A 26,810-nucleotide genomic window follows, 5' to 3' on the forward strand; every position below is an offset into this window, starting at 1 on the left:
TTTTGTTTATCCAGAAGAAAAATACTTTTATTTTTACAGGAGTGTCAACTGGGGCATCTCTGAACTGGACTGGATAATCTTGATGACTTGGGTTGCTTACAAGAACAGTTGTTATGCGTGAGTTGCTAGTTTTGAATGTATCACTAAGTCTGCACCACATTGATTCAGTCTGAACAGACAAACAGTCTGAGCTCAGTCTGTCTGTAAAAATGATGGTCCCAACTACCTGATTTCAGGAAGCATGCTTGTATTTCTAAATAAAAAAAGTCCCTGATACCAAGAGGCTTGGCTTATATCCACACTAGCTAGGGCTAGTTCCCTCTAGAGCAGACTCCTCTACTCATATCCTACAGTACCCCTTGGACTCTTTCTGGACCCTATAGACTCAATATATAATTCAAATTTTTTTATCTTTCTGTTTGAAGCATCTGAAATGATGATAAACTGTACTGCAGGCAGTGAGACTGGTGCTTTCCTAGGATGAAGTGAGGGTATATATTTCATGTTCTGGTATATTTTTCATTTGAGGGTGCACAATCAGCTTGAGCAGTTTAGAAGAGCATGTAGGGTAAAGTCAGACAAGATGGTGACCTTGGGAGCAGTGCTTGGTGTGAACTCTCCCCACAGGGATGTGGAGCCATTGCTTTAAAGAGGGCTAGGTGGAACAGAGGAAAGTAACAGAGGTGTGAGGACTGAAAGCCAGAGCTTGCTCCTCAGCACACAGCAGTTAACGACATGCTCAGAGGTACTCCAAGTATCAGTCTGCTGCTGGAGACCACTTCTGACCAACGTAAAGGGTAGACCACAGGTATTTTGACTACACAATTCACTCTTAAAGAAATATAAGGCTTCTCAGACATCTTTTCCACAAAATCATGAGCTAAAATCTTGGTCATTGTCCTGAGTTCAGCTGTAACAGTTATTTTTCTTTCCAGTTAGCAGTTGGTGTGCTGTGCTTCAGCTTTAGTCTGGCAACAGTGCTGGTAACACACCAATATTTTACTTGCTGCTAAGTAGCATTACAGTGATCAAGGACTTTTTAGTCTCTCATGCCCTAACAGTGAGGAGGGGCACAGGAAGCTGAGAAGAAGCAGAGGTAGGACACCTGACCCAAACTAGCCAAAGGGGTATTCCATACCGCAGCACATCATGTCCAGTACATAAGCTGAGCGGAGTTACCTGGAAGGCCCAGATCGTTTCTTGGGTTGAGCTGAATATCAGTTGCCAGGCGGTGATCACTTGCATTGTGCATCACTTGTGTGTATTGTTGTTTATTGGTTTTTTTTTTCCTTTTTAGTTTTATATTCTGTCCCCTTAATAGTACTAGTAGTTTTATATTATACTTAAGTTATTGTTCTTATTCTAACCCATAGGGTTTACATTCTTTTGATTCTTCTCCTCATCCTGCCTGCAGTGGGGGTGGGGAGCGGGGAAAAAGGCTATGTGGTTCCAAGTTACCAGCTGGGCTTAAATCTCAACAGTCATACTGAAGCAAAACACTCATCCAGTTCTGATGAGTGGAGATTTTGTCCTTGGGCTAAGCAAGGACTGGCTAAGCGCTGTGTAGGTACTAATCGCAGCTGCTCTCAGTCAGGACCACCACTGCTCTTCTCATATGCCTTTCTAGTGGCCTCTTTAGGCTCATTTCAAATCTTTTTCTTCAACAACTATGGCCATATAAAGTCAATAAATTGTAACCCATGCAGCCAACATACAGCATGTTTATTTTAGAGCTGAGCCATACAAATATGTGTTCTAGAAAGGGAATTTCTGTGCTGATTTTCTTATCTGTGCTTATGGTGAACTTACCTTGAATTCTGATTTTTTTCCTCTACTCTAGATAGGGAATCCTTTTTCTCAATCCAGTTCTAAAATTTGTGGAACTTGCTGCCAGTTTCCCCCCATCACTAATGCCAGGATTTTAACTGCATGAAAAAACAGTGTGGGGGAAAGGCAGTTTTATAAAGATATGAGATATTCTTGGAAAATTACAAGTGATCCCAGTACTTAAGCCAGTCAGGATTAAAAACTACAAAATAACAACAAAAAATGTGAAAAGGGATGTGGAGCCTTGTGCTACTGAATAGCAATTGTTAACTAATTGGGGGTCAAGGAAAAATTCTTCCTGGCATTAGCTTATGACTCACCTTAGCTTATGAAAAACTCATTAGCTTATGAAAACCTCACTGTCTCTTAACGAAAGCAGAAGGTGAAGATTGCTGCAGCACAGCTCTGCTCCAGTATAACTCCTACAGGTGCTGACTTCAGAAAAATGCCACTTAGCTTATTACTCGTTTAAACAAATACAATGTATGTTTGAATAATAAAGACTAGCAGTATTTAAGAAAAACTAATCCTTACATGAAACTGTAAATCTCTGTTAACATTAGCTAGTAATAAATAGATGTTTGTACAGTAGAGTCATGCTTTAAGAGTTTAATCTTTTACTTCAGTTAATTTTTATTCTACATAGTGGCTTAATGTGGTAGCTTAGTTTAAGTGACTTTTCATCACTCATTTAAATATTCTGTGTTACTTACATGGTTAAACTTCTACTAGTTTTGGCAGAGGAGAAGCTAAAAAATAGCTCTTCCAGATTTTTTTTTTCCTACGATACTCATATTTTGCTGGTAGGGAGATTCTTTCGCTCGGCAATTGTAAACTTTGGTATCAGTCAAAACTGGCCGTATTTAAAGCGATAAACTGCCTCTGGCCCAAGACGGTTTTTCATCTTGACAAGCAGTAAAGCTGGATATAAGCACAGCTGTTTTTCATATTTTACTTATTTGATTTTTCAGGACTAGCTGGCAAGGTTTGTCTGTTCCATTGGTCATTCCAACCTCCTGTGGTGCCCTGAGGTAATGAAAAGCTCTGTGATAACTTGACTATCATTTCTCACCTACATAAAGACACTTAATAAAGTGGTACTCAGGGCTATAGACTTCTGCTTCTCTAGAAGCCATGCAATGCAAAATTGTTGAACAAACATGCTGTTCAATTCTTGCAGCTTCCACATAGTTCCTGCCTTCTGATGTACAGTATCCTAACAGCTGTATTTATATACAGTGGAACTAATAGGCTGTTTAAATAGTATTTAAATTTTCAGATAATTCTGTGCATGTTCACTTTTCTAGAAGTACCTAGAAGTAATAGTTGTGATCATGAGCTCATTAGAAGAGGTGCTGTAAAACACATAACTATCTTACTTCTCCTCTAACTACACACTGAATGAAACAACATCTTAAGTATTATCTTTCAGCATTGGAAGGTTGATTAAATATAAAGAGGCGAGATTAAAATCCTGTATACGATTTATTGAAAGTTACAAATTGCAAGTGTGTGAATTGCTCTATGCAGAGAAAAGAGTCTCTATGTATGGAATACATGCTATTGAAGGCTAACAGGAGCAGCATGGTTACCTGTATCTTAAGCTCAGTATTTTTCTTTTACATATATAATAAAAAAGTCAAACTGCTCTCATTGATCTGATGCAGGCATCTCACCCTCAACTAAGTTTCATTCCCTGTTCATAGATGAGAAGGAGAAAGCACCTCCAGAGAACAATGTGTGACATTCTAGGCAATAAAATCCTAAAGATCAACTGCCCTGGGTATTTTATTTTCCCCTGTCAATTGACTACAAAGGGAGCCTACAAAGACTAACTCAGGCTTAGAGGTCTAATTAGTAGCCATCTCAATCTTAGAGATGAATCTAACTTATATCTATGATAGGCACACCATTTGTCTGACGTTTATTCTAGTGATCGGTGAGCCTGCTTTAAGCCAGTTTTATTATATTACAGCATTAAAACAAACCTCTATTACAAAGAGGAACGTAGTCTACATCTGTTTGATCTCTTCATTATATAACTTTGTACTGCTTTCGAGGGTGGAACGAGCATGTCAAACTACAGCCGAGCAGCTGCTAAAATTTGTAAAGACTGCAATAACAGAGAAATGCAGTGTTGGCTTTAAATATCAGTCATTACTGTGACCTGTAACAGAGCTGCAGCAGCAGTTTGTTCTAGTATAGCAGAATTTAGACAAGGCAGCTGAAATTCAGACCCACTACAACAGTACAGGGACAAGAAGTGAACTTTCCTATAGGAATGAGTAACTGGAGGGGTGGGAAGGGATGGATGGACCACTCCTCCCTCCACTAATCATCACAAGGAGCTGAAGCATAAAGACATGAAGCTTGTCACACAGGTGTATGTGGCAGTTGGGTCCTATTACAGCCGCACCATTTGCTCACTGTTTTCAAAACTGGCAGGGTCGCTCGCCCTTTTTTTGTTTGAACATACATCTCTGCTACATGCTGCAGACATAACAGGCAAATCTCACAAAAGAACCCTTGACCCTTTGAATCCAACCACTTTCAGACTTGCTAGGGAGTTCCTTTTTCTTAAATACTTACAAATTTAAAGAACGGCTAATGTATGTCTCTTACAGTGTTAAATTTGATGACATACCTAAATCCCGTTTGGTTTCGGACAAATCCAGCTGAGTAACTGCAAGATTGCCTCCTGGTGGTAGTCCCAAGCATCTGCAGAACAACATAATTTGCACATAGGAAAAAAAGGCAAAAACCTGCTTTAAAAGCATGCTTCCTTTTTTAAAATTCAAGTCTAACCAAAGAAAGTGAAAGACCTTTCTTTTCATTAGGACTAAACTGCAATTTTAATGGTCTGAATTGGTATTATTAAAAAAAAAACAACAAATCAGTAAGACATACCAAACTGTGTGCTACCAACAGCAATAAGCCTTGTAGTTACCAAGTGTTTCAGACCTTACTATATACAAACCAAATGGCTAAGTACCTAAAACTGGCTACAGAGACACCAAAGCAGACTTAACATTGTATATTCTAGGCAACTGAAGTTTTCAATTAACAAGTGCAACAGAAAACAGCCCAAACTAATTTTCAAATGGATTATCCTTTCACATAGAAGTGGGACAAGGATTAAATGGATTAATTTCTAAGTTTTTAAGTGAAATGAAACAGATAAAGACAGTTTTACATAATTGTTCAATATCTAGAAAAACAGGAGGATAGCTTGGAATAACAGAGATTTTTTTTAGATCATGCTTCAGATAACTCAGGAGAAAGATTAGTGGAAGAGAACATAGAGTGGCAGCATAAGAAAGGGAAAGATTTTGAAGTATCAATTTTATGAATTAATATAGTAACAAAGTGGCAGAGTGTACATGTAGTGAGTGTTTTAGACTCCCTCTGCAGTAACTGGTCAGAAGAGGAAGTACTTTAAAATATCAGCACAGCACATCATAGGTTTTTAGCCCTCAAAATACCTGAAAAGCATCCAAAAATGTCTGGGAAACATTGAGAAATCCAACATTTCTACAGTGATTGTGGATGTTTGATCATAAACAGGGTCTGACAGGCAAGAACAGACAAGTGTGATAACAGGAGGTTTCTGTAAAGCAAAATGTCTTAATAGTATTACACAGCACTAAGAAAAAGTATCAGGCAGAAGAAGGTGGAAAAAAAATTAAAAGTTTAAATTAGTCCAAAGATATTTCCTTACGCTGGAGTAAAGACAAGTGGTCACAAATCAGGTCTCAGCTCTCAGAAAATAAAGGGGGCTTGATTTTATACAGTGGGACATTAACAAAACAGTATGATATAGAAGCTGCTCACATATGGACCAGTGTCAGTACCAGGTACCAGGAACTGATGAAAATACTAAAATTTGTTGTACTACAAATTACTGAAAACTATATTAAAAGTTATATTTTAAGCAGAAAAAAAAAGTATTCTGAGATGTCTGAACTTGCAGAGTAAGCAGTGATCCTTCTCATAGGCACAACAGACATTCCTTCATGATAGCACGTTTGTTATCACATGAGCAACACATCGTATAACACAAGAGCCAAAAATACTTGGCTGAGGGAGGCTTAAACATGGACTCGGATATCTTACAAACATAACAGAGAAGCAAAACTATTTCATCCTTTGTGATCATAAGCCACTATCAGCTAAATTGTCACTTGGATTTAAAAATGCATTTTTAAAAATAATACCAACATAACAACTTAGACTAGCTTCACATACAATTTTCCAGAAGCATTTAAAGGGAGGCTTTTACACACACCCAACATTGCCTTCTCTCACCCCCCCCAGTTACACTAAATTCAGGGAAAAAAGGTTATTCAGTAGTAACTTTAGAAAGTAAGTGTTTTTTATAGTAACAATGACCAAGATGAGAGACTATACGATACTCAACTTGTAGCAGAACCTGTAGACAACACATGCTGGTAAAATGACACTAGACTAAAGCAAAGAAACAAGAACCTTCCTAGATTATCCAAGTTGCTTTGGAAAGGAAATACAATCAAAATGTATGACATATATGGGATAACTATTTTCTGATTACTTATAAGGATCTGCTTATAAATAATGTTCCTTTCTATCTGAAGGCTGATGCCTAAAACTGTAGACCAGAGTAAAGAATCTCATTTTCCTGAGAAAAATAAAAGGCTAGATGACAAAATATTATAATAGCAGAAACATTTAAGCACTACAAATTGCTAAAGCTATGAAGTAGAAGAAAACAAAAATTTCTTTATTTTAAAGCATTTTGTGTCATAGAGGGCAAATCCTTCCCCTGGGTCAGTGAGAAAGAGCTGGGAGTCTTCACTGATTATCTTGCTGAGGCAAAGAACTTTTCCTCCTCTGAGCTATAGTTATTCTGATTTACATAGGAACACAGCATCCTCACTGAATGGTAAATGGGGTGGGGTATAAAACACAAACCCAGCAACTCCCTGCCCCCAACTATGAACACACACAGACATTCTCTCAGCTGTTTGGGATTCCTGGGTAATTTAGACAGGCCAGCTGTTATGCCTCACATGTTAAAATGTAACCAAGTTGGCCAGTTTTCAGTACCTGACAATAAGCCTTAAATACAATCACTTGGCTGATGTTGGATTAAACATGGAATCAGATACCTCACAAGTGTAACAGAAGGAGCAAAAACTATTTCACTCTTTTCATAAATACCTCATATAATATTTTTATCAATACTCTTGAAGACCTCAGTGTTCATGCTCACTTGCATTTCAGTTACTAGATTTCTAAAAATATAACTATCCTCCCAGAATAACACCAGACCCTAACGTGTCCAGTTCTGGACTTCCCATTCTGTCCCAAGGCTTCTATGCATTCACTTTACCAATGATAAGCCTCTGACCAAGTTTAATCAGAGCACTCCATTCACCTGCTGCATCCAGCTCTAAGACTAGGTCACTGGCTGACCATACTCGTACAACAGCTGTCACTGAACCCTTTCTTCGTTAGTGCCATTTTGTCATTTTTCTGTCAACTTGCTGAAGTAGAAGAATCAAATTTAGCTATGCATGTTTTTGTTATAGCACTCACACAGAACTGCCAAACATCTAACTTTCTGTAATTTTTATTTCCAGTAAAAATTACTAGTAATGTGCTGATGAACAAGAAGTTATCCCAGTTATCGGTCTTTGGGAGGATTAGGATTCCTGCGTCTTCTATGATACCTAGAAGAAAAACAGTCTGCAGTGAATGAAAGCTTTGGACAGTCTTGGATTTCCCTCATGCTTTCACCCCCAGCAAGTGATCTCAGGTTAGACAAGTAAAACACAAGTTACACAAACACAGCCTATCCACCACTCATTAGATGTCATCTCTGTTGTTTGTGGAGTTACATAATGCTGACAATTTCTAGTGCTACATCTGCTATAAGCATGCAATAATTCAGCTGAATATGTACAGAGACTGTTTATTCTTAATCCTTTGTCTAAATTTAACTTTATTACACGATCAGCTTTTCCTCTGGCTAAAGTGATTGCTACAGAACAAAGTGACTTAATGTTTAAAGGAGTGGTGCCAGACTGTACATTAAATAGCATAATATTTTGCAGACAAACTAAAAAACAAATTCTGACAACAAAAAAACTTATCCCTACTTTTCCCTCTTAATTACCCACCTTAAACCAAGGAGGATCCTGTTTGATGCTCATTAAAATTAAAGATACCCTTTGGCCATAGAAAATTCTACCACTTTATTCATTTTATCAACCCCCAAAGCACAATAATTAAAGCTTTCTGGTGATAAAAAAAAATATTCTGCCTGTATCAAGCCTCCACAGCTATGAAATTAGCAACTACCAATATGTAGTAACAAACTGGGAAGAAGTAACACAAACCAGAATGCTGGGTATTTTCATGGGTCTACCTGAGTGTATATAGTTCCTCTTTAAGCTGTCATGCACCTTTGCAGCTCTCCTCCTCCCAGCTTTCTGACTACAAGGCACACAGAGGTGCAACTTCCACCATTCAAATGGGAAACCTCTACTATTCACAGGTCTGAGAAATGCCCTATTGCTTTTTTTTTTTTTTCCTGAAGAGTCATTAAGAAATAGTCAGTGTAAGTTTACAGGCTTTGTCTGGTCATGTCCATTGAGGGTATTTTACCTACTAGATTCTTTTATGCAACTTTGATAACCACCTGAACTAGTAATTAGCTAGATGGTATGAGAAATTTCTCCTCTGTGATATCTTTCATAGTGGCAAAGGCTACCAAAAGGGCAGCATTAAAAAACCCTTATGGAATACAGTTTTCCATTTACACAATGCTGAATTTAAGATTTTATGCAACAGCCCATGTACTAACAGTATCCAGTCTCACATGACTTACCCAAGGTTGAATCTGGTCATTAAGTTATTCCTCTATTTCCCTTTACCTCCAAAAGGAAGAAACATTGAAAACACTTACTGTCCCACAGGATACCAGCGATGTTTTGTTGTGTAAAACATTTTGCTGAGCTCTTCAATTGTAGGACCTTGATCGTTCTTTAGCTCTTTTTCATTCAATCTGGATTTCAAAACTTGATCAAGGTTTTCTTCTTTATTATTCACTGGATCTGGCCGTGGTATGGGCTATGAAAACAGTAGTGTATATATATTTCCCTTCTCTGAGACAAATCAAAAGCCAGGCTACACAGATAGCATTACTCTTGACAGCTGAAGCCAAAGGAATACAGAAAAATGCCTGCAATTGTAAAAGCTGTTCACCATCCCTCACCCACACAACCAAAGCACCAGTGTGGAGCAGATGTCTAGAACACTAATTACCCTGCGTGCTACAGCTGATTACACTACCCCTAAAACCAGCACTGCTGTCATCATTACTGCTAACTTCACCCTTAAAATTCACCTGTGGAATCAAAAGCTTCACTTCTACTAACCCAAAAGTATTCATATTACTTCTATTTAGAAATTTATTCATAGTGATAAACATCACCACTAAAAAAGCTTTTACATGATGTGTACCTTGGAGAAGAATGTCACTTCCTAACTGTTTGTGCATCTGCTAAGACCAAGATGTTTGTTCTCAGCCTGAAGCCTAACTCCTAGCACCATTACAAGCATTTTTCCTTGGTTTAGTCTTTTCCCGAAACATACGCAACTGATACATTTAAAAATATTGGTATATAACTTGCAGGCAAAGAGCACTAAAATGTTTTAAGTTTTCACTTGAGAATTTTCACGTTGGGTACTTCAGCAACACAGCTACTATTTGTAGTGTTTTACTAGCATGAGAACTAGAAATTGAAACAAATAGTACACACTAGAAAAGCTTTTCTAAACTTACTTTCATCTGTGTAAAGAACATACTCTAAGTACTGCTGATAGATAAAAATTTGGTATTTATTAAGTTTTTCTGTAGTGTTTATAAGCCGAGTGTACTGAAGAGAATTCAAAGCTTGAGTTGAAAACAGCAGCACTTTGTTCTCTTGCCCAGACTGCAGCATCTGTACATCAGGATGTGTGAACTATAACCTGCATACCAAACATCCTCTTGAGGCGTACACTCATACAGACACTAGTTTTCTCTGAAGTGCACAAGTATCATTCATTGTTCACTAACTTCACAGACATGCTGATCACATGCTAAAAAGTATCTCAGTATTTCAAATGAAAAAAAGATACCCTCAAGACTCAAAATTATAAACTGCTTATGCCTTTACAAGAGTACAAAATATAATGTATACATTTGGACCTACTTTTGTATGCTCATATGGAATCTCAAGCGACGGGTGGTAGCAGACAATTGTCTTCAAATCTGATGTCACTGCAAGTTCCACTTTGCTATAAAAATAAAAACTCAAATATACACTTTACAATTTTAAGAAACGCCGAACAAATAAACAGCCCAAGTCCCAAATAAAGCTATAATAAACTGCATTTATGAATTCTTAAGAATCTTTTATAAAATAAACCCTCATAAATTAACAGCCACAAATACTTGATCTGAACCTCCTCTATTCTGCCCCTTTCCCTCCTCCACCCTCCTCACAATCATCTTCATGCTTCTTTTTTGGATGAAGAGGAAAAAAGGGCTAAAAGAAAGTATCTGGTTTAGAAAAGAAAATCTCTAATGCTTCAGATAATTGCATGTAAAACTGTATCAACAAATGGGGAAAGATGATGTCTAGGACAGCATGCCTTTATAAGAAGTATGGCACTTACAAAAGAAAGAACAGGAAGGAAATAAAAGCTCTGTTTGGGGTTCCAATTTTACATTTGGTATAAGATGATGAGAATGATGAACAGACACTACTGAGAGTTTCCTTGAGGAAATCAAACTTTTTTCACCTTCCTTCCTGTTCCCATGACACATTATCTTCCTAAAACCTTGTAGGACTCAGGTGCTGCTGTTTCCCATTATATTTGTATTGTCTTTCATGGTTTCTACACAACTTTCTCATGCAGCAGCATAAAAATACCTGCACTTTGTCTTAAAAAGAAGCATAAATGAAAACTGCTTTTAGCTATTTTCATAAATAAAACTGCAGGGGTACTGGGGTCAGCACCATGTTTAGAATGAGCCCTGCATGATTTTTCATTATGCTTACTTTTTGAAACACTGACTTCATAATTGTTATGATGAGAAACACTACGTTAGTTGAAATTATTACAGATATCCAAAACTGGCAGAAGGTGTACCTGATACCATTATATGACAACTTCAAAACAAAGAAAATAGCCCTGGAATAAATGTCACATGAAAAAGCCACATATGAAAGCACATGTAAGTACCAGTTGTAGTCTTCAGGGAGAACTGAATATGTAGATTTATGGCAAGCACAATACACAGCTCCATCTGAAAAAACAAACAAACAAACCACTAAATGTAAAAACAAGCAGAGCTGTGCCAAGTTTAAGAATGTTTACATTTTCATTCTAGAGTCTGAATGGGGGATTATAATTGTCAGTTTACAATTAACAAAGCCCAAATACTTTCTAGACAGACATTCACTTCACTGCACAGATTTATAGTGCAATCAAAAAATACAGTATCTAGGTAGCTATGGTCTACATTTACCTTTCCAGCTGTATTGTTTTCCTAAGGAAAACCACAGTATGAACAAAACAGCTATAGATTTAACCATCAGAGCATATTCTTTATGTATGCAAAGAACATTACCTTATGACTTACATGCATGATCATAATTTTATTCATAGCAGTATTTATGATTTAAAAGAAAAAAAAATCATTCACTGGTGACTTCTGGATGTGCTATACAAAACACAAAACTATCATGTCTTGGTTGCAGTAACCTCAGAGAACTTTACCCTTTTCCCCAGGTTCCTGCAGCTCCACTCCAGACAAATAAATCACTAGTAAATTACAAGTAGTAAAGAAAGCAAAAAGCATCCAGGACTGTACTAAGTGGATGGAGGGATGGGATTATCTCCCTCTACTCAGCACCTATTACATCACATCTAAGTCCTATGACCAGTTTGGGGTCCTTTAATAAAAGATGAACTGGCATGAGTTCAGCAAAGGCCCATCTAGATAGTCAGGGCTGCAGCACCTGCTCTGCGAGGTTGAAGGATGGGAGCTGGCTCAGCCTGAAGCAGAGGCAGCTTTGGGGAAACCCAAAAGCATTCCCCAGTGACTTTATGACAGTTGGGGTTACTGAAGCGAGGGAGCCAGTCTGTTTAGTGGTGCACAGTGGAAGGACATGAAACACCACCCTCAACTGAAATGAGAGGCTCTGGCTGGATACACAGATAAACATTTTCCTCATGAGGCCAGCCAGGCAGTGCAACTGGGGCCCAGCCAGGCTTGTGCAGTCTCTGCTCTTGGAGACTTCAAAGGCGAAGCTGAATAAGGCCTTGTGCAACTGTGTGTGACTGCAGAGCTGGGCCTGCTCTGAGTGGGAGGTTGGACCACACAGCACCCACAGTCTCTTCTGAGTTTTCCCATAATTCCATTCCCATGTTTTCATAGAATCATTTAGGTTAAAAGATACTTTTAAGATTATAAAGCTACTGTTGAGATATTGCTGCAAATAGTTCATATCTCTTCCTAGGATTCTTCCTAGGATTTCTTTCTCCTCCTTGCCCACTAACCTCTAAAATGTAACAAGTCCGTTATGTTTTCTCAGTTCCTGTCTTTTCTACTGTCTTTACTACCTCTGCTGCATCTACCTATTGACACCCAAAACACACATAAAAAGCTAAGAAATAACATCGCCTGTTTTCACTTCACTGTTTATATTGAGTAATGAGATCTTGCTGTAGCCTTTTTTCTCACCACTGTTTGAAAAAATTAGATTTAAATTTAATTAAAATCAAACACAGTGGTAAGAGGAGTGGTATTTACAAGCAAATTAATAAATTAGAGAAGCACCATATGTGGACCACAGAAGCTGGAAAAAAAAGGAAAAAAAGCCAAAAAAAGATCCCCTTTAATTATCAGCAGAGAAGATGGAATATCAGACTTGATTGTGTTCAAATAAAAACTGACTTCCATACTTCCATTACTTTAAGCAGCACAGGAAAGAGGCTCTCAAAGAACAAATTTTAATACAGGATTTATACAGTTTCATCACTACTTACTCTGCAGCGGAGCCTGCTTACAAGCTGCTACTGAACGCATCCCGAAGAGTCTGGGCCACACAGTTCTAAGTGATGTTGCCATGCTGGGAGCAGAGAAGAAACCAGGCCTGGACAAGATGGAACTCAAATGGATACCGTATCCTTTTTTCCTGCAGAATACCCTCTGAAAGAAACCAGTTTCAAAGCTGTTCAGGGTAGAAAAGACGAACATTTTAATTTCTTGAATATCATAAAGGTAAATAAAATGTGTGCGGTAGATTCTTCATTATTTATCAGGGGTTTAGAAGTCCTTTAGTTAAGATACTTACACTTGCCTCCTAATAGTTAATGTGGAACAAGACTTTATTTGCTGAGAGGTACTCTTTGAAGATACATCATCAGTGTTATAAAAAAGGGTTTCCAAGCTTTGGTTTTCTCACTTTTTATACTAATACGTACTTAAGTTTTGCATCCTTCCTTCTGCGTACTCCACAGAATTATTCCCAAACTGTGGAGACAGTGTTCTCACAGGAGAATGGATATTTGGTGCATGAGCTCTGAATAACTCCGAGGGATACAGCACGGCCATGGGAGGCCCGAGGAAGCCTAAGCAAGCAAGATAAGAAGAAGCTGGAATTCACTGAGTGATGAGAACTGTGGACTGTTGGCAAGCGTTTGAGGTCAAGTTCTCACACCTGTGCTTAACCAATTATATGTTAGTCACTAAGGGTCTTCAAGACAAGTATCCAATCATGATATGCCAAATTGCTGTAGGTGTGTGTAAGCAATAGTATATAAGGAGTTAATGCTTTGCAATAAATGGCTTTTTGTCTGATCACACTGATCTCTGACTGAGTCCTTTCCACGGCAAATGGCGCCCGAACAGGGACCCTCTATAAGTTCACATTGAAATGGAAGAGGGTGTGAATCGCTGGGCCGTGAAGAAATCGGCTGGAATCGATCTGGCTGGACCAAGATCGGGAGGCAGAAGCCTTGGAGGTGAAATCCTCGGATCGGAGCCTTGTGAGCCCGGAAGACACTGCGCAGTGCAAATAAGGTGAGCAGCTGGATGGTTGGAAGGGAGCTTAAGGATGGGAAAACAGTTAAGTAAAGAAGAAGAAGTAATACTTAAGCTCTTCCAACATATCCTCTCTGTGAGAGGGACAGACTATGATGAAGCTATGCTAAAAAGATTGTTGCTCTGGAGTAAGGAGAAGGAGTTAATTGTGGGAGTCGGCGAAGCTTTTAATCTCGAGACTTGGGAGAAAATTACTAAGGAAGAAGCCTTTGATTTATGGATGTTTTCAGTCCTTCTTAAGGTGAAGGGAGCAACCCTTAAAGAGACAGACTTAAAGTTAATGTTGAAATGGTTGAAGACGCATTACCCAGAGATTGATGAGTCTACTGGATTTGAGATATCCTTGTGGAATGGGGCAGGAGTTAAACTGTGGAATGCAGCCACGAAAGGCAATGATGCTGTGAAGTTTGTTAGTCATTTGGAGAACTGTTTTAGAGATGTTAAAGTCAAAAAATGAGATCATGGAGATCAGCGTGCCCTCCCCCCCCCGGCTCCCCCCCCCCCCCGAACCTCCGCCGATTGCCGCTATGGCTGCAAAGATTGAAGACGGGGATGAAGATGATCCTTTTGATTCAGTTCCTGTTGACCCCGACAATGAGCCTGTGCACGTTCATCAGTTTGCTGTTGCTGCTCCTGAGATTCTGATGCCTAATAATGCCGATGCTGACCTGGATGGTGCTTTTGACCTGGAGCCTATTCATCTGGAAAAGAAGCCTGATTTATATCCCCCATATCCTCATGATAAATGGGTAGCTGTAAAGGGAGAAGTGAGATGGGTGGGGGATGTGGATGTATTGCACGGTTTCCCATGGTGTGTGTGCTTCCCACTCGAGATGGGAAGGTCTCTTGTATGCTCTTATCAGGGGTATCGGGCAGAATGTGTCAGACCGTGGAGTTGGGACCCCATATACAACTCCTTTGATACAGTCTCTCTGTGATACTCATGTATTAGAAGTTGGTAAATATAAGTATGTCCATGTTTCTATCGACCCTTGGAAACCTTTAGAGGTATTGCTGGCAACTTCTTCCAACATAGGCTGGCCACCTGTGTCGGAATGAGTGTGCATTTTGGTCAGTATAAAAGCCCAAGCCTCATGCGATGTGAGGGAGGCAGAGCCTCTGCGGGGACGCCCGCTAAGGTTGAGCCTGCCACCTTGCACTGCGATGATGCTTCTTGGAGCTGGTTTCTTAATAGTCTTTACAAGGTCCTTGTGCCACGTTCTGCATGTGGGACTCTGTAGAGGGAGTAATGATTGTCTGGATTTTGTGTTTCAAATACTGTAGTTGTGTGGAGTGTGCTTGTGGGATCCCATATATGTGTTTGTGTGTGTGTGATGAGGGCAGACAGTGTTCTGTATATTTTTTTTGTTGTCAGGTTCATGTAAAAGGTTTAACAGGTAGCAGTTCAACATTTCGGGCAAGAAAGGGTTAATGCAAAAGTGCAGCAGGTATTTCTTGCTGCTGCTGAGAAGGCTGCTGCCCATAGGCCGGTGGTTTTAGCTGTGCAAAGCAGGATGAGCGACTTAGAAAAAAAAAAAAAGAAATTAAGGGGGAGTATAATGATGGAGCAAACCCCTTTGACTGTTAAAAATGTGCAGTCTATTTCTGCAGCTGCTTCACATTCTGTTTGCATCAGAATGCTTCTGCTTTAAGGAATCACCTTAACCTGTCTACTCAAGAACTGATAACCTGGGAGAGGGGGTATATTTGTGTCCTCCTACCTACAGGTCCACGGCGGCTGCCTGCAAAGTTTGTCAAGCCTTGCCATGAGCTGGACAGACGAGTGGAAGAACTCGATGCATCATCTACAGAAGCTGACCGTGAAAACCCCAAGCAGAATGAGATAAAGAGAAACAAATGATTGTAAAACATCACTTGGGGGAAACTGAAAAGTAACAGCTTGAATATGTGTGCTTGTAAAGTAGCTATTATTAGAGGTTGGGATTTTGCATATAAAACCACCTGTATTTACTAGCCAGTTGCTAGTAAGAAACTATACCTTGTATTGTATGGATTTGTCACTTGTAAAAGAGATGTTAAAGAATGCAAATTTGCAGCAGCTGCTCGAAAATGCTAAGGTAAAAGCTAGAAATATTCTAATATGATGGTACTGTTACAAAGCAGGTAATGGAACAAATTAAGAGGGTGGGAGAACTCCACTGGTAAGAAGTTTCTTTGGTTAGTTACTCACTGTCATCAGCATCTTCAACATACTGATGCACTCTGTGATAGTTACTCTGCTAATGTAAATCTATGTGTGCTTTGCTGTAGTAGTGACTTGTTACTGGATGAAGCAGATGAAACTCTGCATTGACAACAAGGTTCAAGGACTGAGATTGACCAAATGCCTGCTACCACAGTCAAGGGCAAGAATGGGTTGGCCTCTGTGTCTGCCACCAAGAAGAACGTTTAGCTCCGCTGCTGGCTGCAGCCCAGCAGGCATAGAGCAGTGGAGACACATGCCATGCCAGACCCTGATGTGAGGGATGGCCTCCACTGTTATCAGAGAGCCATACAGGAGAAAAAGGGTAGGTCCAGCTGTGTACAGCTATCAACAGGACCATACTGGCTGCCAGCGAAATGTACAAAGCCACAGAACTCAGCAACATAAAGAAACAGCAATGATAGAAATCTTTGTAAAATCTTTGTAATATCTGTTCTATTATGTGTGACCATGGGTAATGGACAAGTATACTGAGCACATGTGTTAAATCCTCATTATTCCATCCTGTTACATGGTGTGTAGGATTCACTGGTATGCCACATGTTCTAAAGGTTCAAGTGACTTCAAATCAGACCAGTCTTACTGAAATAATGCTACTTAGAGTAGTGGGTTGTTATGTTACACAAGTCAAGCAATGATAGAGCAAACATCCCAAATTGTAAAAAAACTTTTAGTAAAACTAAAAAGGGGGAGATGTGGAGACAGTGTTCTCACAGGAGAATGGATATTTGGTGCATGAGCTCTGAATAACTCCGAGGGATACAGCACGGCCATGGGAGGCCCGAGGAAGCCTAAGCAAGCAAGATAAGAAGCTGGAATTCACTGAGTGATGAGAACTGTGGACTGTTGGCAAGCGTTTGAGGTCAAGTTCTCACACCTGTGCTTAACCAATTATATGTTAGTCACTAAGGGTCTTCAAGACAAGTGTCCAATCATGATATGCCAAATTGCTGTAGGTGTAAGCAATAGTATATAAGGAATTAATGCTTTGCAATAAATGGCTTTTTGTCTGATCACACTGATCTCTGACTGAGTCCTTTCCACGGCACCAAACCATGCTTTTCTTGTTTGCGATGTAAATACCATCACCCAATATAAAAATAGAAGTACTTATTCTCAACATTTGCTGTAGTTACAAACTAGCTAGATGCTGCTGCCTTCATCCATCTCAAAAGCTATACACCTAAAAGCTACAAAATACCATTTAGAATACCTCAAATGTTACCCAAATGTCACAGAAGCAGAAAGACACATAAACATCTTAAGCTTTCATTTGCTACGGTGGGGGAAAAATGTTTTAAAGAGGAATGTATAATGATGTCTAAAAAACACATATCTGGAGACAGTTTAGACACACAAAAAATAAATAAACGAGACCTACTTCATATTTAGTGCTTCAGAACATTACCAAAAGTGTGCACTTTACAGTTGCCGCAATTAACTGTTCATCATTTTCTTTACCAGTGACAAGTGCTGCTGAGTCTAGGGAACACTAACCCAGTGCCTGCAGCATGGCTCACAACTTGCTTTTGAAGCTCATTAATAAAAAGGTGTGAGAAATAGGGTGGTTCTGGACCACCTTGTTCCAGAACAGGCTGTGACACCTGCCTGTCCTTAGCCTTGCCCCAAGAACTGTCCTCAATGACAGTTCAAACCGGGGTGCTCCTGCCCCGAAACAACACACATTAAACCCTTAAAGGGCTGCTGGCAGCAAGCAGCAATATAAAACTTGACACTTCTATTAATAATTATTTAGATTACTAAAAAAAAAAAGTCATTAATCTGTTAAAGCAAGCAAATGAGTGCCCATTATAAAAACAAATCTGTAGGCTATTCGACGGAACCATAGAACAATCTGGGCTGGAAGGGACCTTAAGTATTACCGAGGTCCAACCCCCTGCCATATACAGGAATACCTCCCACTAGACCAGGTTGCTCAAAAGGCCCATCCAACCTGACCTTGAAGATTCTAGCAAAGACTACAAACCACGGCAATTTAACCCCTCTGCAAGCACACGAACCCTGTTCCTCTGCCCCACTTCAGAGGCCTGCCTTACTATGCTCCTGTTTCAGCCAAGCACACATAGTCACTAACTACAAAACCCGGGGGGGGTGGGCTGCGCGCCGCGGCCCAGCCTTGCCCCCGCCCGTCTCCTGGCTGTCTTGCCTGATCCGCGGATAGCAGCGCTTTCCCGGCGCGCAGCTCGACAACCGGGCCCGACAACCTCAGCCAGCCGGGAACAACGACCACCCACCTCCATCCACCGCCACAGCGCAGCGGTTACCTTCACGATACCTTCAACAACCCGCAACCCCCGCAGCACAGGAAACAGCACTAAACACCATTCCGCTTCCGCCAGCGGCTACCCCCGCGGCACGTCGGGACACGTAGTGCAGACTGCCCTGTGGGCGGGGCCTACCGCGGGGGGGTGTGCTGCTTCCTCCTTCACTGCCCAGCGCTGCTCGGCCACGGTGACAAGCCCTGAGGCGCCTTAGCAACCGGCTGCGGCGGCAGTAGAAATGCGCCTTGGCTGGCCCCTGATGGCGGCGGGGAGCAACAGGCCGAGCTGGGGGGCAGCAGGCGGACACCCACCCGTCCTCGCCCTCGGTGCTCTCGGGTCAGGGCTGGTTTCGGGGCAGGGCGGTGCTCAGACGCCCGGCTTGGGGGTTCCGGGGTTCCCCGGCATTGGCAGAAGCTGTTCGACTCGGCGAGAGGGCTGGGGTCCTGCAGCAGGCAGCAGCGTTGATGTAGGATGTGCTACACTGTTGTATTAGCCGTGGGATAGCCCCCTCAGTTCCTGTAGTGTGAGCCATACAAACATAGAGTCGTTTAGGTTGGAAAAGATCGTGGAGTCCAGCTCTTATCCCAGGACTGCCAAGTCCACCACTAAACCATGTCCCAAAGTGCCACATCTACACGGTTTTTGAACACTTCCAGGGACAGTGATTCCACCACTGCCCTGGGAACCCTTTTCAGTGCTTAACAACCTTTTTGGTGAAGAAATGTTTCCTAATATCCAATCTAAATCTCCTCTGGTGCAGCTTGAGGCCATTACTGCTTGTCCTATTGCTTGTTACTAGGGGGAAGAGACCAGCCACCTTGCTCCATCCTCCTTTCAGACAGTTGTCCCCCAGGAGCCTTCTCTTTTCCAGACCAAACAACCTCAGTTCCTTCAGCTGTTCCTCATCAGACTTGTGCTCCAGACCCTTCACAAGCTCTGTTGCCTTTCTCTGGACCTGCTCCAGTACCTCAATGTCTCTCTTGTAGGGAGAGGCCCAGAACTGAACTCCAGATTTGAGGCACAGCCTCATCAGTGCTGAAAGGACATCTCTGACATTATCGGTTATTTCACAAGCCTGTGAACACAGCCTGCTTGCTTTACAGGTTACATTACACAGTGGTTGCAGCAGCTCCTTCTATTCAGCCTGCCAGACTTTGCAGTACCTGTAATACCTTTTCACAGGGAAGGCCTGAGCCTTATGTACATGAAATAGCACATTTCAAATATTTAGGGCATGCAGAAAACTCACATGAATGCCCCAGGCACACTGGTCTGGGGCTACTTTCTTTGCTTCTTACAGAGACATGAAGCTGTTTGAAGACAGCGGTACATTTACGCACATTGATGAAAGACAAAGTAGAGACAAAACCCAGTTATCTGACCTGCTGCTCTGGTACCTGGAACCGCTCAGGCACCATAAGCTCCCACATGCCCCTGAAGCATCTCCAAGTCACATCAGCCAACTGTGTCTCAGTTCCTTTCACAGAATAACTCTTTCAGAGAGTCTTGGATAATGCCTCCTGAAGAGGCTGCCACCTCTTCCAGAGGTCTTCAAACCGTGGCATCTTTTCTGGTCATTGGCTGCAGTGCAGCAGTGTCACACAGTCGTTGCTGGAAGCCACATGATTTTAGCAATGTCTAACTTAGTTCTGTTGCTGCAGAGTTATAGTTACACTGATAACTTGCAGAACTGTGGCAGAAGTATAGCCAAAAGTCATGACTCAAGAGCTGATTGTTCTCATTAGCAGTACCAAAGGTTTTTTTTATAATTCATTGTTTTCCTGACTGTGGGAGATGGAAGACCTCCATTCTGGGTTTTCTTGCAATATTAGGCTAAGTAAGCTACAGAGAGAGGCAGCAGATATGAGCCAAAATGTTTATGTACTACTGGGAGAGATACAATTGAGGTGAGAGATCTCCTCTCCACTACAAGTCTCCACCACATTTGTGGGGATGAGCTGTCTCCATCATTCCCACCAAGTTTCTGCATTCAGCTATAGCAGAGTACAGTCCAGGCTCAAGCACCAGACTGAAGCAGCACAGTCCTATGTATCTTCTGTTGTGTACCAGCTCGTTATTCCCATGAGGAAATGGTTGTAGTAGGGTGAGGGCAGCCCTTGGATGAAGAGTAGCCTTTTGAAGCTGAGTACAAGCAAGGTGGTGGTTATGCTGGTGGGCAGAGAAACCATGTTCAGGATTTTAAGCTTATTCTCATTTCCTAGGCTATATTAAGTAAAATTAAGGCTTGCCTGACTTATTTTGAAGGTGCTCATGACTGAGCTGTCATTGCTTCTTTAAAAGGTTGCCGAAGCTCAGTGATGATGATGGCTGTGGTTGGCACCTCTGATTTTTAGATGCTTTATCAAAAGGATATTGTTCATCCACACAGGAGACAAAAATCCTTTGCTGTTGAGTGAAAATGTTGAAATTAACTCCCTTCACAGCTGGAGACCACTGCAAATCACACCTGCTTCTTTCTCTCCAGTGTAAGACACATTGACTTACCCACTCTACATTGAGCTGCATCTATTAGAAAAAAAATATTTTAAAACCTCTCTCTAGCCACTTACTTAGAAAATTGTCCTCTTGATATGCTTGAGTGTATTAGTCATCAATATAAGCCTTTTGTGATGCTCCTGCATTACTGTTTCCTATATTCTGCAAAGTCCTGCACCTGGGTCGGGGCAATCCCAAGCACAAATACAGTCTGGATGGAGAATCACAGAATCCTGAGGGTTGGGAGGGACCTCAAAAGATCATCTAGTCCAACCCCCCTGCAAGAGGAGGGTAACCTAGAGTACATCACACAGGAACTTGTCCAGGCAGGCCTTGAATATTTCCAACGTAGGAGACTCCACAACCTCCCTGGGCAACCTGTTCCAGTGCTCTGTCACTCTTACAGTAAAGAAGTTCTTCCTGATGTTAACGTGGAACCTCCTATGCTCCAGTTTACACCCATTGCCCCTTGTCCTACCACTGGATATCACTGAAAAAAGCCTAGCTCCATCATCCTGACACCCACCCTTTACATATTTGTAAACACTGATGAGGTCACCCCTCAGTCTCCTCCAAGCTAAAGAGACCCAGCTCCCTCAGCCTCTCCTCATAAGGGAGGTGTTCCACTCCCTTCATCATCTTTGTGGCTCTGCGCTGGACTCTTTCAAGCAATTCCCTGTCCTTCTTGAACTGAGGGGCCCAGAACTGGATGCAATATTCCAGATGCGGCCTCACCGAGGCAGAGTAGAGGGGGAGGAGAACCTCTCTTGCCCTACTAACCACACCCTTTCTAATGCACCCTAGGATGCCGTTTGCCTTCTTGGCCACAAGGGCACATTGCTGGCTCATGGTCATCCTCCTATCCACCAGGACCCCCAGGTCCCTTTCCCCTTCACTCCTTTCCAGCAGGTCAACCCCCAACCTGTACTGGTACATGGGGTTGTTCTTCCCCAGATGCAAGACTCTACACTTGCTCTTGCTGAATTTCATCAAGTTACTCCCTGCCCAACTCTCCAGCCTGTCCAGGTCTCGCTGAATGGCAACACAGCCACTCCTCCCAATTTAGTGTCATCAGCGAACTTGCTGAGGGTACACTCAGTTCCCTCATCCAGGTCGTTGATGAAAATATTAAACAGCACTGGTCCCAGCACCGACCCCTGAGGGACTCCACTAGTCACAGACCTCCAGCTAGATTCTGTGCCATTGACCACAACTCTCTGCCTTCTTCCTTTCAACCAGTTCTTGATCCACCTCACTACCTGATTGTCAAGCCCACACTTTCTTAGCTTATCTATGAGAATGCTGTGGGAGACAGTATCAAATGCCTTACTGAAATCAAGAAAAACCACATCTACCGCTCTACCATCATCCCTCCACCTAGTTACTTCCTCATAGAAGGCTATAAGGTTGGTCAAACATGACTTCCCCTTCATAAAACCATGCTGGCTGTTCTTAATAACCCTTTCATCCTTGATATGCCTAGAGATGGAGTCAAGAATAAGTTGTTCTGTCACCTTTCCAGGGACGGAGGTAAGGCTGACCGGTCTATAATTACCCAGGTCCTCCTTCTTGCCTTTCTTATAGACTGGTGTGACATTTGCTATCTTCCAATCCTCAGGCACCTCTCCCGTTTCCCACGATTTACCAAAGATTATGGAGAGTGGCCTAGCAATGACCTCCGCCAGCTCCCTCAGCACCTGTGGGTGCATTCCATCCGGACCCATTGATTTGTAGACGTCCAGATTGCATAGCTGATTCCTAACCCAATCCTCATCTACCAAAGCAAACTCCTCCTTTGTCCTGACTCCTTCTGGGGCTACAGGAATCTGGGGCCCCTGGGGAGAGTCTGCAGGAGTAAAGACAGAGGCAAAGAAAGCATTCAGCACCTCTGCCTTCTTTGTATCCTCTGTCTCCAGGGCACCCACCTCGTTCAACAGTGGGCCTATATTGCCTCTTGTGTTAGTTTTATTTGCTATGTATTTGAAGAAGCCCTTTCTATTGTCCTTAATCCGACTAGCAAGATTAATTTCCAAGAAGGCCTTAGCTGTCCTAATTGCCTCCCTACATCCTCTAACAACTGTCCTATATTCCTCCCAGGTGGCCAGCCCCTCTTTCCATAATCCATAGATTCTCCTTTTCCACTTGAGTTTGCCCAGCAGCTCCTTGTTTAACCACGTTGGTCTCCTAGATCCCTTACTTGATTTCCTACTCATTGGGATGCTCTGATCCTGAGCTTGGAAGAAGTGGTCCTTGAATGCTGACCAACTATCATGAGCCCCTTTACCGCCTAGTACCCTTTCCCATGGGACTTCCCTTAGCAGTTGATTGAACAGGCCAAAGTTGGCCCTTCGGAAATCCAGAACTGTGGCCTTGCTAGGTATTCTATTCCTCCCACACAAGATCCTAAACTCCACCATCTCATGGTCACTGCAGCCAAGGCTGCCATTGACCATCACCACTTCAACCAAACCCTCCTTGTTGGTGAGTACTAAATCTAGCAGCGCTCCTCTCCTAGTTGGTTTGTCCACCATTTGCATTAAGAAGTTATCGTCAATGCACTGGAGAAACCTCCTAGACTGTGCATGATTGGCTGTGTGAGTCTTCCAGCAAATATCAGGGTAGTTAAAATCCCCCATGAGGACTAAGGCATGTAGTTGCAAGGCTACTTCCAGTTGCCTGTAGAAAGCCTCATCAACTCCTTTGTTCTGATCAGGAGGTCTATAATAGACTCCCACAACTGTAGCACCTGTATCAGCCTGTCCCTTAATTCGTACCCACAGACATTCCACTTTCTCCTCATCTGTCCCTGGACAGAACTCAATACATTCTAGTCGCTCTCTCATATAAAGAGCAACTCCACCACCTCGCTTTGCTGACCTATCTCTCCTAAAAAGGACATAGCCATCCATGAGCACATTCCAGTCATGTGAGCTGTCCCACCATGTCTCTGTAATTGCCACTAGGTCATAACCTTTAGACTGCACACAGACTTCTAACTCCTCCTGTTTATTCCCCATGCTGCGTGCATTGGTGTACAGGTATTTCAGGGAGAGAGCAGAGCACGCTGATGGCACCCTTGGGAGGTGGGAGGCCTTTTGGTCTTCATTAATAGTAGAACAATGCCTCACTAGTTCAGCTACAACCCCCTCGCACTTTGAATCTAACCTGAAGCTCTGTGAGTGAGCTCTGCTAACTCTTGTCCTGGTACCCTTTTTCACCTGTGGGACAGGGTCTAAACTATCCTTTCCCACAAATGAAACAATAGATCGATAGTCCTCCCTAGTCCGCCATCCTTCAAGCCCTAGCATGTTTCTCTTGGGCTTGTCCCTAACAGGCTCAGTTAAATCCCCTCCCCCCTTCATATCTAGTTTAAAGCCCTGTCAATAAGCCCTGCTAACCCCTGCCCCAAAACCCTTTTCCCCCTCTGGGACTGGTGTATCCCACCTGCCACCAGCAAACCAGGTGTCTCATACAGCAGCCCATGATTGAAAAATCCAAAACCCTGCCTATGGCACCAGTCACGTAGCCATACATTAATCTGCAGACTCTTCCTATTTATCTTTTCACCCTTGTTTGTAACAGGTACAGAGGCAAACACCACTTGCGCTCCAGACCCTTTAACCAGCCGTCCCAGGGCCCTGAAGTCTCTCTTCATTGCCCTTGCCCTCCTTGTAATAATTTTATCACTGCCAACCTGAAAAACCAGCAGCAGATAGTAGTCAGAGGGCTGCACCAGATCAGAGAGTTTCTTTTTAACATCTCTAATCCGAGCCCCAGGTAGGCAGCAGACTTCCCTGTGGGATGGATCTGGTCGACAAATGGGCCCTTCTGTTCCTCTCAGAAGGGAGTCACCCACCACAATTACTCTTCTTTTCTTCTTGGCTGGGGAAGTTCTAAGGCATGGGCGTGAGTGACAAGCCCTAGGTGACTCACTAGATAGATGTACCTCTCCATCTCCATTTACCTGGCCCTCTAGTTCCAAGACCTCATACCTGTTATTCAAGGGCAACGGGGAGGGAGGAAGGGATTGCAAGGGTTTTCGCTTACCTCTCCAAGGAGGATCCTCCCTCCATACATCCTTGTCCCTTAAGTTCTCTTCTTCTGTCTGATGGTAGGAGGAAAGTGGATCCATCACTTGTTCAACCACTTCCCTCTGCCCCTGCCTTAGGGTGTGGCTCCACCAATCTATTTCACTTTCGCATTCCCTCATGGCTCTCAACCTTTTTACCTCCTCCCTCAGTTCAACCACCTGCCTGAGCAGATCATTTATTTGCTCACAGTGAACACAAGCAGTGTCACTGGCTCCCTTCAATACAAGTGCCGGGCTCAGGCATTCGCTGCAGCCAGAGACCTGCACGGCCGCATGTCTGCAGGAAGGTCAGTCTGGACATCCACATTATTACTCACTACCGCTTTTGATCGTGTTGTAACCATGACCTATCTGGTCGATCGATCCGTCTACGTCTCTCCACACAAACAAGCACTCCTTCCCCTCCTGAGTTCCAGGCGAGTCCTATTGATGAGGCGGTTAGCCCTCTTGCCAGCCCGTTTGCCTGCCTGCGCAAACTGCCGCACAAACTGCCTCGACCAGCTCTGTTCGCCGCGCTCCTGGTTGCCGCGCTCTCTGAGTAGGTTTTTAACCACTCGCAGCTGGTGCCACTCCTCCTGGCTCCGCCCCCGGTGAGTCAGCCCCTCGGGTAGGCTGAGCTGCCAGCTCCTGGGCAAGCCCTGTTGAGAACTTGGAGCTCCCTCCTCAGTGTCTCTTGTTGCTCTGTGATGAAGCTCCTGGACGTTGATCTCTCCCCGCTCCACTCTGGTGTTGCAGGCGTCCTCTCTCCAGCTACTTATCTCACCAAATGAGAGAATGGATTGAGAACAGGCCTAAGGTGAGGAAACTGAGGATGTTACTCAATGAGAAATTGAACATTACCTAGGAGTGGCACTTGCAGCCCAGAAAGCCAACCATATCCTGGGCTGCATCAAAAGGAGCATGACCAGCAGATCGAAAGAGGTGATCCTGCCCCTCTACTCTGCTTTTGTGAGACCTCACTTGGAGTATTGTTTGCAGTTCTGGTGTCCTCAACATAAAAAGGACATGGAACTGTTGGAACAAGTCCAGTGGAGGGCCACAAGGATGATCAAGGGACTGGAGCACCTCCCGTATGAAGGCAGGCTGAGCAAGTTGGGGCTGTTCAGCCTGGAGAAGAGAAGGCTGCGTGGAGACCTTATAGCAGCCTTCCAGTATCTGAAGGGGACCTATAGGGATGCTGGGGATGGGCTATTTATCAAGGACTGTAGTCATAGAACAAGGGGGAATAGCTTTAAACTGAAAAAGGGTAGAGTTATATTAGATATTAGGGTAAAGTTCTTTACTGTGAGGGTTGTGAGGTGCTGGCACAGGTTGCCTAGAGAACCTGTGGCTGCCCCATCCCTGTCAGTGTTCAAGGTCAATTTGAGCAGGGCCTTAAGCACCCTGGTCTAGTGGAAGGTGTTTCTGCCCATTGTATGTGGGTTGGAACTAGATGGTCTTTAAGGTCCCTTCCAACCTAAAACATTCTATGATATACATTTATTTGCTTCTATCAAGACATTTTTTTTTACTCATCAGTGCCCTGTGTATTTTCAGAGGAACTGCACACACACACTTACTCATATGTCTGTGCACTCTCACCAGACACAAGTTTGAAAAAGTAGAGTTTCTGATGCTGCTGCTGAATGTGATCAATAGGTGTTCTAATGGTGGGGCTTTATAGGCTGGTGGTATTCAGTTGTTAGCAGCTAAGGAGCTAACTCATCAATGAGGTTGTAAAGAACAGCAGAAGATCTTGAATGTGAAGGGGTT

At 42.7% G+C, this 26,810-nt stretch overlaps 2 protein-coding genes across 9 annotated transcripts in view; one reads left to right on the forward strand and one right to left on the reverse strand.

The window, feature by feature from the left end:
• Positions 1-13,509, forward strand: part of LOC115945499 (translation initiation factor IF-2-like) — a 24,642-nt gene extending 11,133 nt beyond the window's left edge. The window contains exons 8-11 of the mRNA XM_034063317.1: positions 40-117; positions 2,799-2,858; positions 7,446-7,621; positions 12,917-13,509. Coding sequence (XP_033919208.1) covers positions 40-117; positions 2,799-2,858; positions 7,446-7,458 — 151 coding nt within the window. The 3' untranslated portion in view covers positions 7,459-7,621; positions 12,917-13,509. The remainder of the gene's footprint in view (positions 1-39; positions 118-2,798; positions 2,859-7,445; positions 7,622-12,916) is intronic.
• Positions 7,407-25,565, reverse strand: MRPL42 (mitochondrial ribosomal protein L42). Of its 8 annotated transcripts, none has more exons than XM_031043735.1 (6): positions 25,376-25,565; positions 12,910-13,072; positions 11,101-11,164; positions 10,065-10,149; positions 8,774-8,937; positions 7,407-7,535 (listed from the first exon to the last, which is right to left on the reverse strand). In XM_031043735.1, the coding sequence occupies exons 1-6, from the start codon at positions 25,400-25,402 to the stop codon at positions 7,490-7,492; spliced, it is 549 nt and encodes a 182-aa protein (XP_030899595.1). In that variant the 5' UTR covers positions 25,403-25,565; the 3' UTR covers positions 7,407-7,489. The 8 variants fall into 8 exon arrangements, with proteins under 8 accessions (XP_030899595.1, XP_030899598.1, XP_030899596.1 ...); XM_031043738.1 differs by lacking the exon at positions 25,376-25,565 and adding an exon at positions 18,476-18,573 and having other exon boundaries at positions 12,910-13,094; XM_031043736.2 differs by lacking the exon at positions 25,376-25,565 and adding an exon at positions 18,446-18,572.
• Positions 25,566-26,810: the final 1,245 nt, after the last annotated feature.

The sequence above is a fragment of the Melopsittacus undulatus genome, chromosome 5, assembly GCF_012275295.1.
Source record: "Melopsittacus undulatus isolate bMelUnd1 chromosome 5, bMelUnd1.mat.Z, whole genome shotgun sequence".
Classification (NCBI taxonomy): Eukaryota; Metazoa; Chordata; class Aves; order Psittaciformes; family Psittaculidae; genus Melopsittacus; species Melopsittacus undulatus.

What these genes read in the sequence shown, in the direction of transcription:
- MRPL42 (XM_005143115.3), bottom strand. Translation starts at nt 13,120, where the DNA reads ATGTTCGTCTTTTCTACCCTGAACAGCTTTGAAACTGGTTTCTTTCAG. An exon ending in CTCCCTGAAGACTACAACTG is followed by an intron (nt 10,150 to 11,100) that starts GTACTTACATGT and finishes TTATTTTTATAG; the next exon opens with CAAAGTGGAACTTGCAGTGA. An exon ending in CGCTGGTATCCTGTGGGACA is followed by an intron (nt 7,536 to 8,773) that starts GTAAGTGTTTTC and finishes TTTTTCTTCTAG; the next exon opens with GTATCATAGAAGACGCAGGA.